This window comes from Salminus brasiliensis, chromosome 8, assembly GCF_030463535.1.
Source record: "Salminus brasiliensis chromosome 8, fSalBra1.hap2, whole genome shotgun sequence".
NCBI classification, from domain to species: Eukaryota; Metazoa; Chordata; class Actinopteri; order Characiformes; family Bryconidae; genus Salminus; species Salminus brasiliensis.
Genome location: NC_132885.1, coordinates 8,907,015 through 8,922,177, shown reverse-complemented (window position 1 = coordinate 8,922,177; position 15,163 = coordinate 8,907,015). Strand labels below are relative to the sequence as shown.

General features: G+C 43.3%; 1 protein-coding gene across 1 annotated transcript in view; it reads right to left on the bottom strand.

The window, feature by feature from the left end:
- LOC140560544 (coiled-coil domain-containing protein 148-like) overlaps positions 1-11,775 on the bottom strand; it is a 97,026-nt gene extending 85,251 nt beyond the window's left edge. The window contains exons 1-2 of the mRNA XM_072685020.1: positions 11,708-11,775; positions 6,640-6,761 (exon numbers count right to left, since the gene is read on the bottom strand). Of these exons, the coding sequence (XP_072541121.1) occupies positions 6,640-6,761; positions 11,708-11,762 (177 nt within the window). The 5' untranslated portion in view covers positions 11,763-11,775. The remainder of the gene's footprint in view (positions 1-6,639; positions 6,762-11,707) is intronic.
- Between the last annotated feature and the right edge of the window lie 3,388 nt (positions 11,776-15,163).

The window sequence follows — 15,163 nt, the reverse complement described above, 5'->3', positions numbered from 1 at the left end:
GCTATAGCCTATCTGAGGCCATTGGGTGGAAATAGAAAAAGGATAATGTGTCCCCCTTTGGTGTACTAGCAATCTCTTCTCTTCTGGGAAGCCTTTACACTAGATGCTGAAACATTGCTGTGAGGATTTGATTTCATTTCAGCCTTAAGAACATTAATGAGGTTAGTTGCTAAACTACTGAAAATCACACACACCACTCCAACTTATCCTAAAGGTTTTAGATGGAGCTCCATCACTTCAGAAGCTGGTCGTTCTTAAGCGTGCCCCACCGGGTTTAACGTTTCAATATTTTTACATGTAACCTTAGTAAAAGGCAATCAAAATCTATATGCTAATGAACTCATGCATATTAATAAAAAGTGCTCAGCACCTGTTTGGGTGCTGAAATACACAAAATAATTCTGGATCAGAGCCACATATTCTAATAAAAGAAGCAAATAAATGAAAAATATTGAAAATAAATAAATTAATCCGATGGTAATTAAGCAATATCAAAGTGGTGTCAAGTGCCAAAAAAAAAACTCCCGACTACTTTGACGAGACAAGTAGAGAAGAGGAAAAATTATCCAGAAAAATAGGCACTTTTAGTGCTGGACCAAACTGCCAAAGTTGATTACTTTAATCCTTTTAAATCATGAAAGGACAGACTGTGTTCATCCTGATCTTCAATCCTGCTTTAGAAAGTCAAGTTCACCTCAAGGGCAGTTGTGATGTTTGTCATGATGATCACCAAACATTAAATAATTGACAGTCAATTAATCACACTGATTTCTGAGTGTGTATGTACCTCTACAATGGCCTGTGAGACCAGAAACTGATAGCTGACATAACATTTGGCTTGTTACCATGACATTTACCATCAGGTTTATTAATATGAAATTAGTTTTATGTGACGGCATAGTTTACAACGCATGCAAATAAGGAGTAACAGTGGTAGCGTAGATGCAGTGGAGTAATGGGGTGCTGAGGAGATGGTGATGAAGTAATGGGGTGTTGAAGAGAAAGAGTAGTGTTATGGGGTGTTAAGGAGATGGATGTGGAGTATGTGGTGTTGAAGAGATAAGATGGAGTAATGGGATGTTGAAGAGAAAGAGTAGTGTTTATGGGGTGTTGAGGAGATAAAGTGGTGTTATGGGGTGTTGAGGAGATGGAGGGGAGTTATGGGGTGTTGAGGAGATGGAGGGGTGGTGAGGAGATGGATGTGGAGTATGGGGTGTTGAGGAGATGGAGGTGAAGTTATGGGGTGTTGAAGAGATGGTGATGAAGTAATGGGGTGTTGAAGAGAAAGAGTAGCATTATGGGGTGTTAAGGAGATAAAGTGGTGTTATGGGGTGTTGGGGAGATGGAGGGTGTTGAGGAGATGGAGGTGAAGTAATGGGGTGTTAAAGAGAAAGAGTAGCATTATGGGGTGTTAAGGAGATAAAGTGGTGTTATGGGGTGTTGGGGAGATGGAGGGTGTTGAGGAGATGGAGGTGAAGTAATGGGGTGTTGAAGAGAAAGAGTAGTGTTATGAGGTGTTAAGGAGATAAAGTGGTGTTATGGGGTATTGGGTAGATGGAGGGTGTTGAGGAGATGGAGGGTGTTGAGGAGATGGAGGTGAAGTAATGGGGTGTTGAAGAGAAAGGGTAGCATTATGGGGTGTTAAGGAGATAAAGTGGTGTTATGGGGTGTTGGGGAGATGGAGGGTGTTGAGGAGATGGAGGTGAAGTAATGGGGTGTTGAAGAGAAAGAGTAGTGTTATGGGGTGTTAAGGAGATAAAGTGGTGTTATGGGGTATTGGGGAGATGGAGGGTGTTGAGGAGATGGAGGGTGTTGAGGAGATGGAGGTGAAGTAATGGGGTGTTGAAGAGAAAGGGTAGCATTATGGGGTGTTAAGGAGATAAAGTGGTGTTATGGGGTGTTGGGGAGATGGAGGGTGTTGAGGAGATGGAGGTGAAGTAATGGGGTGTTGAAGAGATGAGATGGAGTAATAGGATGTTGAGGAGATGGAGGTGAAGTAATGGGGTGTTGAAGAGAAAGGGTATCGTTATGGGGTGTTAAGGAGATGGATGTGTAGTATGGGGAGCTGAAGAGTGTTTCATACGGACAGGAAATCAGAGTAAATACATACAAGCTGCTGCAGTTTTTGAACAGGTTTCGTCAGGCACCTCATACACATATGCTGATGAAATTGCTAAAGTTATTATTATTGTATGATGTTTTACATATTTCACCTTTTTGGAAATTGGCTAATGCTGTTTAAATTACTTCTATTAATCTTTTCCCTATTGTTTCTTCCTCATTTTCTTCTTATCATTATTATTATTAAAGGTACACACATATTCAGGCTTGAGAGAAAGGGACTCATCACTGTCTCATCAAGACTTCTGATGTCTTTGTAATGATTTAAGTAAACCAATCCAAGGAGCTCTCTCTTTCCCCTGCTCTCTCCTCCTGCTTATCCCATCCTTAGGCCACTCACACACACGTTTATTCTCCCAACTATCGTTCCCTGTACCCAGCGAGAGACTGGCTGTGTCTGTGTGCTATGGCTGTATGCACACACACACACACACACACACACACACACACACACACACACACACACACAAACACAAACACACACAAACACACTGTGTCTTATCAGGCCAGTGCAGGGAGCTGGATCTGAGCTGACTGTGGGCAACCCATAATGAGGCTCCAAAACACCACCATTTTACCATTTTACCAATTAAAGCCCTGAGCTCCACAGCACAATCCCCCCAGCCCGGAGGTTAACCCCTCATACACAAACATACATCCACACACACATAGAAAAAAAAAAAGAGAGAGAGAGAGAGAGAGAGAGAGAGAGAGAGTCTCGTTGTCATCTTTACTTATTTAAATTGCTACAATAGCTTTATTTAGGGTGTTATGTAAGAGCATATTAATATATAATATTAAATCTTAATACATAATATTGAATCCTTTCAGACCTAGGGTCTGTGCATGAGTGTATATATATATGTATATATGTGTGTGTGTGTGTGTGTGTGTGTGTGTGTGTGTGTAACTGGAGGTGTTAGTGTATAATGGTGTGTGTGTGCTTGTGTGTGGGTGTATTAAGCTTTCAAGAGACCACATGTGTGCAGGATGTGGGTCAACCCATGTTTGGTTTCTGACCTGTGCTTCTTTAGTTGTCTACTGTGGCTGAGAAACACTGGATTTAGACTGTCACCAATCACATCTTGGTAAACTTCTCACAGCCTGTTTAAAGCATATCCAGATCTTCACTTTCAAACACAGACAGATCAATGTGCTTCAGAACATGGTATGACTTATTTTAGTCTTGAAGCACAAAAATATACTCCACGAGCTGAATAGTTTGAGCACCAGAACTGTGAGGATCATGCTCTTCGATTTCTCCAGTGCTTTCAACACCATACAGCCTGCCTTGCTAGGAGAACGTTTCGACTGGTGCATTTGCATGATTTGTCCATCATCTCATAGACAATGGACTATCTGACTGATTGACCCCACTTAGTGCGGCTGCAGGACTGTGTCTCAGACACAGCACCAGTGCACCTTCAAGGGACTTTACTTGCTCCATTTCTGTTCAACCTGTAGAGCTCGTACTTCAGGTACAACACTGCAGTCACGTCATCTGCAGGAATTCTCTGATCACTCGGACAGAAGTGGGCAGGAGAATACGTGTGAGAAAAGAGTATTAAAGAGATGGTGGTTGAGGATGGTGGTTGACAAGGAAGTACAAACCACCAATGTTACCAGACGCAATCAGTGGAAATAGATATTGGGGCTGGCTGGGACTTGTTCATTTGGACGACAAACTGCAGTGGCGTTATAACACCCAGTGTACAAGACAGGCCAGAGCTGCTTGTACTTTCTGAGAAGGCTGAGGTCATTCAGGCTGTGCACAAAACTCCTATGGATGCTCTACCAGTGTGTTGTTGCAAGTGCTGCCTTCAACAGTCTCTGGAGAAACAGTATTAACAAAAACGATCAGACTCGGACAAACTGAACAAACTGATTAAGAAGGCTGGCTCTGTGGGAATCCCTGGAGGTTGTGGTAGAACGAAGAACTGCAAGCCATTTACAACAATACCTCACATCCCCTGCATTCAACACTGGAAGACCAGAGAAGACCGGTACAGCTTCACTGTGTTAAACAGCAGCGGGCGAGATCACTCTTACCCACTGCAATGAGGCTTTACATGCTTTTAATGCTTTTAAATAATGTGCTACGGTGTCTAACCTTTTGCACAGTACTGTATATACTGTATATATTTTGACAAAAGTATTGGGACTCGTCTGTTCATTTATTGTTTCTTATGAAAGCAAGGCTATTAAATAAAGAGGTTATCCTGCTTTTGCTGGAGTAACTGTCTCTACTGTGCAGGCAAGGCTTTCTACTAGATTTGGAGCATTGTTACAAATTGACAGCATTCGGCCACAAGAGTGTCAGTGAGGTCAGGATGTTGGAGGATCACCACCCCATTTCATCTTCAACTCCCCAACTAATCCCAAAAATATTGGAGGGAGCACCATTCATCATTCTAGAGATCACAGTTCCACTCCTCCACAGCTCAATGCTGGGGGGCTTTATACCCCTCTAGCCCACGCCTGGCATTTGGCAGCATGATGCCAGTGGGTTCATGTTTATCTACTCCAGAGAGTCCTATTCTATTGGCAGTACTTCTCTACGAAGACTAGTCTGGACAAGCTCTGTGTGTGTTTGTGCATTTGCACATCTGTGTCAGCAATAGATTTTAAGCAAATACAAGCTATTTATGGCCACGTATTGATTAATATGAGATTGGTGACAGTCTAAATACAAGGTTTGTTAGCAAAGTTAGCTCAGCTTTTGCAGTTGAAAACCAAAGTAGCACATGTTGGCTGATGGACTGAATCTGGAGTAAGTGAGAAAGAGTAAGGTTGGGTTAGGTTTAGCACAGCAACATTTAGCTACCATCATACAGAAAGACATGGACAATGTGTGTGTGTGTGTGTGTGTGTGTGTTTGCATAAAACCTCACTGGGTTAAATCAATTACACAATTCATAATTTGATTTCATTCACAAAGACCCTCACGTCATTCCTTTTGATTCTCTGCCCGGCACCTCAAATGCTTTATTGAAAGCCTCCTCCATGTGTCTGTCTCCTGATTAGGAGCTAAATGAAAGGCATTAAAATACGTCCAGTCGCCACGACTCATCTCACACTCTGAAATTGGCATGAATTGGCAAAACATTTCAACCTAATTGTCCATTTTCAAGTCCACTCGCACACATGCTGCATTTTTAAAGGGCCCTGCGGATAGTTTCAGACAAGTGATAGTTCAGCCCTCAAACCGAATTATAGTCTCAAGGACATTACTCAATTAGCCTGACTCATGCATATTCAATAGTCATCTCCGTAGGTACATTCCAGCGTAACAGTTTGTCCCTGGTTGATGGAGCTGATAGTGACCGATTTAAAATGCCATCAGGCCTTGGTTGCACACAAAAGACCTCATATTAATGCTAAAACACATACACACACACAGGAGCATTTGGCCAGTATAATTACTACATTAAACACTGCATCCTGTAGCTCAGCTGTAACTTTTGCAGCACATTCTCCAGCAGTGCATTTACTTCAGCCTCTTTTTGCAGGCCCATTAGTGACCATTCCATGGGTGTAATTTCATTATTTTTATTTAATTTGATTGTTTTACTGGTCTAAATGAACAGCCTAGCATACATTTCTCCATGATAACCCTGACATTAGATTTCAGTCTAAAATGTGCTTTTATTTACTTATTTTTTAAGTTTTATATATGATTTTTATCCACCCCCCCCCCCCCCCCCATTTGGATCCCCAATGACTCAACAGATACATATTCTCCCCCTATCACATGCAATGCTCCCAACACTGGGAAGGTGAAGACTGACACATGCCTCCTCTGACTCCTCTTTTTCCAAACTGCCACCAATGCAATTTTAATACCCTTGATTTCAGAAGAAACAATGAATGAGCAGGTGTCCCAATACTTTTGTCCGTGTAGCATCTGTTTTAAACAGGTACACTAGATTACCCAATATTTTCTTTTTACCTTGTGCTCAATGTGCTCAGATGAGAGTTTCTTGACCTCCATTATACTGAGCAAACGTTAAATACACTACATGTCCAAATGTTTGTGGAAACCCCTTCTAATGAATGCATTCAGCTACTTTCACCCATTGCTGACACAGATGTGCAAATGCCAATAGAATAGGACTCTCTGGAACAGATAAACATGAACCTGCATTGTGCCTAATGCCAGGTGTGTGCTAGAGAAGCATAAAGCACCCTAGCATTGAGCTGGGGACTAGTGGCACTGTATTCTCTGGAATGATAGGATGGTGCTTAGAATGAGTTGGGGAGTTGGGGATGAGGTGGGATTTTGATCATCCAACATCCTGACCTTGCTTACACTGTTGTTGCTAAATGCAATCAAATCCTCACAGCCATGATCCACAATCTAGTAGAAAGCCTTCTTCCCTGGACAGTAGATAGTAGACAGCTACTCCAACAAAAGCAGAATTAACTCTTTTTTAATACCCTTGCAGGTGTCCCAATACTTTTGACCACATGGTGTCTCTCTGAACAGGTACACTAGATCACCCAATACTTTCTTCTTACCTTGTGCTCAATGTGCTCAGATGAGAGTTTCTTGGCCTCCACCATAGCCTGAAGCTCCTCATACTGAACAGGCTTGTATTTGGAGAGGCCCAGTCCAGTCCTCACTCTCTTGGTCAGCTTCTCTAGACAAAGGCAACAGGTAGACACCATTTACACAAGCGTCATTTCTGTTTGGCAGTCTAGTCTAGAAACCACATCTCCACAACATTTGGGTCATGCTTGTGATATCATATATATACTGATATACTATAGCTCCAGCTTACAAATGGATGGCACAGGTGCGGCCTGATAAGCTCATTATCACACACATTCATCACATAACACTTTTCTGAGCATGTTGTGGATACCAGCAGTACCAGGGCATCAGTAAGGTTTAGTAAACACAACCTCTAGCTGTTAAGGGACAGTGGACACAACAACGCTGGGACCTTTTTTTCTTCTTTAGATCCGCCTCTCATTCCCAGCCATCAACACAAATCACGCTTCCAAAATCTCTTTTGCAAATAGACATACTGTCTAATCATAAGCTACATAAGCTGCGCACATACTCTATAAACTTGTCTTGGTATTATAGTGGTGCTCAGCGAGAGCAGGCATCAAACTCCCATGTCTGAGGAGCGTGATGGTGTTAGCATTTTTGCCCTGATATGTGCTGTTACCCACTAAAACGTTTAGCTATAAACCTATAAAAGCTGAAAACTCAGCACATCAGGATTTGCTGAGTTTGAGAATAGTCAAGTGTATTCACTTTCTGGTATTTCTTTGCAATGAGCTCCCATGAGTTTATCAGTCACTACCTGTGTTAGCAGGTTAGCATCAATAGCTGCAGCTCACCAGTATTACTGGTAAAGGTGCATGTATTTGTCACTGTACAGTGTACAGCGAAATGTGTCCTCCGCATTTAACCCATCTGGTAGTGAACACACACTCACACATGTGTTAGGGGCAGTGAGTACACACACACCCAGAGCGGTGGGCAGCCAACTCCAGCGCCCGGGGAGCAGAGAGGCCTTGCTCAAGGGCCCAACAGTGGCAGCTTGCCGAGCCCGGGAATCGAACCCACAACCCTGTTATCGATATCCCAGGGCTCTAACCGCTGAGCCACCACTGCCCTTATACATATCGTTCAGGTGATAAAGATTTATCTATTACTCAATTCATTATGTAAAGTCTGCAGCATTTACACCAATGTATTGTCGCTAATCCTGCATTCAACTACTTCCCCTTCACATGTGATAATTAAAAATAATTCCAATGTTTACTCCTTTTTTTCACGTTGTATCATGTTTCTTGTTGCAACGTCCTCTGGCAGCACAGGGCGTGCAAGCACAGGGCGTGCAAGTACAGGGCGCTGACTGGCTTCTCCATGTTGTTTAATGCAAACAGTTGGAGATGGGGGTAGAGTAAGGGGGCGTAGAAGAGTGCCTTTTCAAACAGGTTTTCTTAGGAACCTGACATGCCAATCAGCCATAACATTAGCACCACTGACAGCTGAAGTGAAAAACATTGATTTATCTTCATCAACAGTGACATCTCTCAAGAGGCAGGATATACAAATTATGGAGCAAAAGCACAGCCAGTTCTTGAAGGCGATGTGTTAAAGGCAGTGAAAATGATCCTCAGGCATGAGGATCTGAGCCACTTTGACAAGGGTCAAATTGTGATGGCTAGACGACTGGCTCAGAACATCCCCAAACCATCAGGAAGGTCTAGTGGGCTGTTTAAGGTATGCAGTAGTCAGTACCTACCAAAAGTGGTTCAGGAAAGGTACCACCTGTGGACCGGCTACAGGGTCATGGGCACGTAAGGCTCATTTATGCGATCCATCCATCTCACAACTTACAGAATCTGAGCCAGATTCCAAAGGATGCTTTCAGAGTTCTTGTGGTGGTATTGTGGGGTCCATGCCTCAAATGGTCAGCTTTGGCAGCACAAGAGCTACTCAATATTAGGCAGGTGGTATTAATGTTATGGCTGATCATTGCTAAAATAATAATGTCTACAACTCTCACAGAAAATGGACGAACGCTCCTTTAAAGAACACTGGCCAGCTGTGGGTTTCATTAAAAACTGTTCTGCACAGAACTCCCATGTGGCGTAAGAGTTTTGCTGTATTGTCAGGAGATCGCATGTTTGAATCTCGACAATGCCGGGAGTTCGGAGGAGCATAATTGGCTCTGTTTAATTGGAAGTAGTGATGCGCAGAACGGGAAATGTGGAATAACATTTGTTTCCAGGCTTTGCTGCACATCCCTGTGTTACTATGCATCATTAGTTGCTACTACTTTTTTCTTTGCAAGATACACAAACATACACCTTCACACGAGTGCATACCACAAAGCACGACTGTACACAGATACACAGCACATACACACTGATTATCACCTTTCATTGCTTTTCCTCCTGGATCCCCTATCTTGGGAAATGAAGAACACAGCAAAGAGACAAATCCGCTAATCTAATGCGCTTCTGTATCAAGAACTAATTAGTAAGAGAAAAAGTTCGAAATTAAAGTGACTCCCGATAACTCAAAGATATTGCTTTCCTTTAGAGGCACAAACAAACCCAGTACAGCAGTGGATCACATTTCTAGTCCTGGGGAAGCATTGGCCTGCTTCTAATCAGCTAATTAACAAGACTCTAGTTAGAATTAGACATAGAAACACACATTTCAGCCACTGCACAGCGGTACATTGGTCTTCAACCTCTGCATGTAACCTATCCATGGTAGAGAACACACACCCACACTCAAACACTAGTCAATTGGGTTGAGAACACATAACGAGAGTGGTGAGCAGCCATCTCAGCGCCCACAATTGGAGGTTAGGTGCCTTGTTTAAGGGCATCTCAGCCGTGAATTTTAAAGAAGTACCACTTTCTGTTGGTAAAGGGGATAGAATCTGTAATCTCCCAATTGGGTTCCAAGCCCACTTCTCTAACCTTTAGGCCACACTGGCCCAAAATGGGTGTGTACTAGTGCTGGGCAATATGACCTCAAATCAGTTTTACAGTTAATTGAACATTTTACCTCGATTACGATTAATGAACAATTATAGAAGCTGCTTGAGTTGCTCAGTCGGTGTGTGTTTGAGGTCTCCTCCGTGTTGCAGATTGGACTGAATGGGGCGAAGACATGTGACTACACCCATAGTGGCCATATGTGTGCCCTAAACCCTAAGTCCCTCCTGAAAGTGCACGTTCTTGAAGCTGTCAAAGGGCAGGTAGGAGGGGCATGAGCATTCAAGGTGATTGAGAGTTTAGAGCAGAACTGGGACACACTTTCATTCACCTGCATACGACACTGCTCCTTAAACTCCAAATACTGAAGTTGCCACGACCCTGGATTTAAGAGTTAGCACAATTTTTGCTGTGCAGCTGCTAAAGTAGACAAGTGATCAGCGACAGAGAATCAGTTCAAGGATAATGAAGCATTAATATCACTACAGCAAGTTAAGCAATGCCTTTTCTCCTAACGTCAGAATTTTCAGAGGCAGATCCACAAAACCACTGCAATCTTGATGAAGAACAAGATGATGGATTTCACTCACACCTTCATTTTTTGAGATCACAGTGGAACATGGGAAACTGCCTTTAGGAAAATGTGATCTGATGCAGACTTATGAAAGGAGAGCATCAAGTGCTGGTAGGGGGCACTCATGAGCACTCTTGTTGCTGAAACTGAAAAATAATGGGACACCCTACAGCCTTGCATACCTAGTGGGCACACGCCAAGTGAGAGTAATGGGGAGGGGCCTCTAGTATGTCTTTGAAGGGGCAGTATATAAAGCACACAGGAGGGAAAGTACTAACAGAATGGGCAAGATCATGTGGATTGGAGGTCATGCTGAATCATGGATGATCGATTAATTTTCCATTAAATGCCAAGCCCTACTGTGTACCTCAGTCCTTTCTTAATCTAATCTTTATCTGCCACATTGGCTGCATATCATACAGCTGATTGTCACTAACACTGTTTAATTTTTCCCCTTTATTTAATGAAATAACAGAAAACCCACTGACTAAACATAATGTTGCCCATTGACTTCCATTACAAATCTGTTTTGAGTGAACGCTGTTCTGGTCTTTTACGAAGTAAGGGGGATGAGGGAAGATGGCAAAATGATTGTACTTAAGTAATCAGCCATGCAAGTAATAATTACTGACAAGTTATAATTGTAGAGTGGATGACCTCTTGTAATTGGATGAACCCTGATTTCCCTGAGTGATAGTAGTCCTGTTCCATTCCACCTCACTCTAACGGGATGACAGAACCTGGGCCGAACTGTGATGTGATTAGACCACTGGATGAGATAACCTCCAAAATGGCAGGTCCTGAGGGGTGTTCCTGGTATGCAGTAGTCAGTACCTTTCAATAGTGGTCTGAGGAAGGTCAGCCGGGTTACTGGCGACAGGGTCATGGGTGACCAATGCTCGCTGATGTGATCCATGGAGACCCCACCTCATAACTTACAGGACTCATAAGATCTGCTGCTAAGGTCTTGGTGCCAGATACCACAGGATGCCTTCAGAGGTTTGTCGAAGTCCAGGTGGTTTAAAAGACGAAGACACAGATGGAATGTGGCCTCCGCCTTTAGCCCATCAGTGCAGTGAGCACACATGCTCGGAGCAAACCCCACTCTAACCACTGAGCCACCACCGCCACCACCACCACAATGTTATGGCCAATTGATGTACATGTACAAACTGAATTTTCTGAATGGAAACGTGCAGGTAAACAGAGAGATGGACTGGAATTCACAGAAGAATGTAGGGGATTTGGAGGGCGGAACAGCAGGGAGCGCTTTAGTGAACTCCAGAGTAAATATGGCTGTGTCAGAAAGTCACTCTATCACTCAGCAGCCCCTCAAACAGACGCTCTCTCCGCTCGGTGTTACCCTTGACAACGGCAGAATAATCGCAGCACTTTCAAATGGCTCAGCTCAGCCGCTTCAGGTCACATTCACTCAAGAGCGTGCTGGTGTGGAAGCACCCGTGCTCCAGTATCATCTTCCCTGCCGAAAAGGGGAAGAGTGCAGCCTGAGTGCTGAAGAACAGAGGCTTGCCTTACCTGCGTCCTCGGCCCGATGACCCGCCAGGAATGCACGCAGGTCTCTCCCACTCATCTCTCACTCACCTGCAGACAACCATCAGGGCAAAAACACTGTTTGAGTTGAATAGTTTGGCAAAGTCAAATGTACACAGTTTTTAACTTTACTGCAATTTTAGCCAATCAGACAACTGGAGTTTATGGAGTTTTCAAAATGAATGCTACACTATGTGGACAAAAGTATTGGGACACCTACTAATTCATTAAATGCCAGCTACTTTTGCTGGAGTAACTGTCTCTACTGTCAAGGGAAGGCTTTCTATGAGAGATAATTACCACCCCACATCCCCACAAACTCCTCCAACTCATCCCAAAAGTATTGGATGGAGCACCACCATCATTCCAGAGAACACAGTCAGTTCCACTGTTTCACAGCTCAATGCTGGGGGCTTTATGCCCCTCTAGCCCACACCTGGCATTAGGCAGCATGGTGCCAATAGGTTCATGTTTATCTGCTCCAGAGAGTCCTATTCTATTGGTAATGCTTCTCCACATGGACTAGACAAGCTGAGTGTGTAAACTTAAAGTAGCCGAGTGCATTCATTAGAAGAGGTGTCCACAAACATTTGGACATACAGTGACATTAGTGTGCAGCTGTTTTAGCTAAGCTGCATACTAAGAGTCTATTGGTGCACAAATTTCAGTGTGAAAGGCAGGGGTTTCTAAACTTTCAGTATGCCAAGCAACAGGGCTTGAGTTTGCCCTTAGCACAAATTAAAGACTGTTGTTAAATGGTCAAGCGAGCATCATATAAAACACTGTCTCTACCTTTTAAGATGACTTTAATACTACAAAGCTATTGAGAAACTGAGCTGGGGTCAGCCAGCTGCTCTGCATCTGACCATCTATATCTGCTTTACTGGTGTGTCACTGGGACATATCCAATCATTGCAGATAAAAGGGATAATTTTTTTTTCATTTGACCTGATTTGACTGGCAGGGAGAATCAGGGGCAAGCAGCAAAGTGGACGATCATTCGAGCAGAGTCAAGCTTGGGCAAAATTTTTTCCACTTTGTCCACCGAGCAGGACTTTGCTAACAGGAGTATTTTGGGAGTGCATGGAACTGGTTTCCGAGTGAAACTAAGAAGTCTGTTTTAGATTGCTTGCCAAGTTTAAGGCAAGTGTGTGCTGATTTCTGCAATCTGCATGGTGTTAAACTATCGACCAGAGCTGCAACAGTACAACAGATTTGATTTAGGATACTGGGTTTGATCGTCTTGCAACATTCAGAACAAAATTTGAATGAAGAAAAAGGATGACTATATCCCTGTTGATGCCTAATCTTTCAACAAGATCTACAGCGGGTGGTGCATGGCATAACCGTGCTGGAGTGTGGTGTTGATTGGTGGTTTAATGTTTAAAGACTTTCAGACTTAGACTAGTAGCTCAGCAGTCTAATGCGCTATGGTTGCGAGTTTGAATCCCAAGCCCTGCCACTTTGCCATCAGCAGCCGGAGTCCAAGAGTGAGCAACTGGCCGTGGGTATATGGTGCTCTCTCTCCTCATCACGGCATAGGCATCTGTTAGCTGGTGCGGTGGAGCTGGGGTCCCGGTGCTTTCCTCTGAGGAAAAGAGGCAGTGGCTGGCTTTGAATGTACCGGAGGAGACATGTGTTAAGCCCTTCCCTCCCTTTTCTAGTGTCGGGAGCTACTAACGGGCTGAACCAAATTTATTACAAAATGACGGCATTGTTACACCCTACTGGTGACTGTAAGCTTCTACGACTTTTTAGCAACATTAGCCTCATTGCTACAGTTCAAAACTAAAGAAGCACAAACGTCTAACATTGAACATGTCTTGACTACATTTGGGGAAAGTAGAAAAGCAGTGAATTCGATTTTTCACTGAACTACCACTTTAATCATGTGCTTACGAATTCCAATAGCATTGCCACGATGTACGACAGGCAAATTAAACCACTATGGCAAGCGGTTAAGGGTCGTAGGAGGGAGGTCAGAGTGCCATCCCAAATCCCTTTTCATGTTTTGCAGCTCCCGTAATCAGCTTATTTTAAGGGATTAACATTTACATTGAGGAAGTTAATGGGGAAGCAGTTATCTACTGATTCCACACAAGCAGCATTTTTCATATCCAACTAACGTCAGCATGGGCTTATAGAAATTACCTCAGCCTCCGAAGGAGGTGTGACAGGTGGTTAAAAACAACAGAATGGCTTTGAGTAGAGTATCGCCTCGTCACGTCATGATTTAATGCATCTTGATTGATTTAGGTGAAGCGCAGAGAGTCTCAACCACAGGAAACTGGAAGACATTCTCAGTTTCAGATTGCTGCTCATAATGTTTATGAAATTCCGCCATTACATCTCAATTGGAGCTGAATCTGACAATAAGAATATGACGGCAAGCAGCAGAAGCATCTCATTTTCCTCTAAGTGCATTACTGAGGAGCGTGCTGCCTCGTCTCCCAGTCAAAAACAGACATTAGGTGTTTTCTAACATGGAAATCAATTTTACTTGGGGTAAGAGCTCTGGAGGGAGACAGCGGGAGCACTAATGAATTCATTTGCTGCATTTGATTAGCACTGAGTGGAAGGGATAAGCTATGGTGACATCTCTCTCTCCCTCTCTTCCTCCCTCCCTCTCTCTGTCTTTCCACAGTGTAGCAAGTTAATGATTTCATTGCTTGTGTGTGTGTGTGTGTGTGTGTGTGTGTGTTGCATGCGGTTAGCGGCTAATGATATTCTTTCCCTTGGAAGACAGTGAGTGATGACATATGCCACACATATACACAGCTGAGGGTAATTGCTCATTCTGGAAATTGTGTGGGGTTATTATTTATGCATTATTCGTGCGTAGTGCATAGCCTGCACTCAAATATCATATACAATATTACCTGTTGAACATTCCTTACTTACATTCAAACTACTTCTGATTATATTAATCTGTTTCTGCTGTAAGAGGATGTTTAGGTTGGGAGAATGTGAAGGCCATGGCACAACCTTCACCTTCATGCTTCTTGAGGATTCAGTGAAGATTCTGAGGTGTGTTTAGGTTCATTATCCTCATGTAGAAACCATCCTCTCTCTATCTTCAGCTCTTTTGCAGATGGTGTGATGTTTGCTTTCACGCTTTGCTGGTATTTAGTTGAATCAATTCTTCCCTCTACAAGTGAAATGTTTTTCTGGTGCCACTGGATGCAACACAATCTCAACACATGATCAATCCACCCCCATGCTTAACAGTTGGAGAGGTGTGCTCTTCATAAAATAATGCACCCTCTGTTCTTCCAACAAAACTTTGCTCACTGCAACCAAAAGGCTCTCTTGTAACTCAAACAGTCCACAGGGAGTCAAACAGGAATCGATTTGCAATTCTTTCCATCTTCAAGCCTTAATTCTCCTTTAATTAACTCACATTACTTAATTACATTAAGAACTGAGGAAACGGCAACCTGA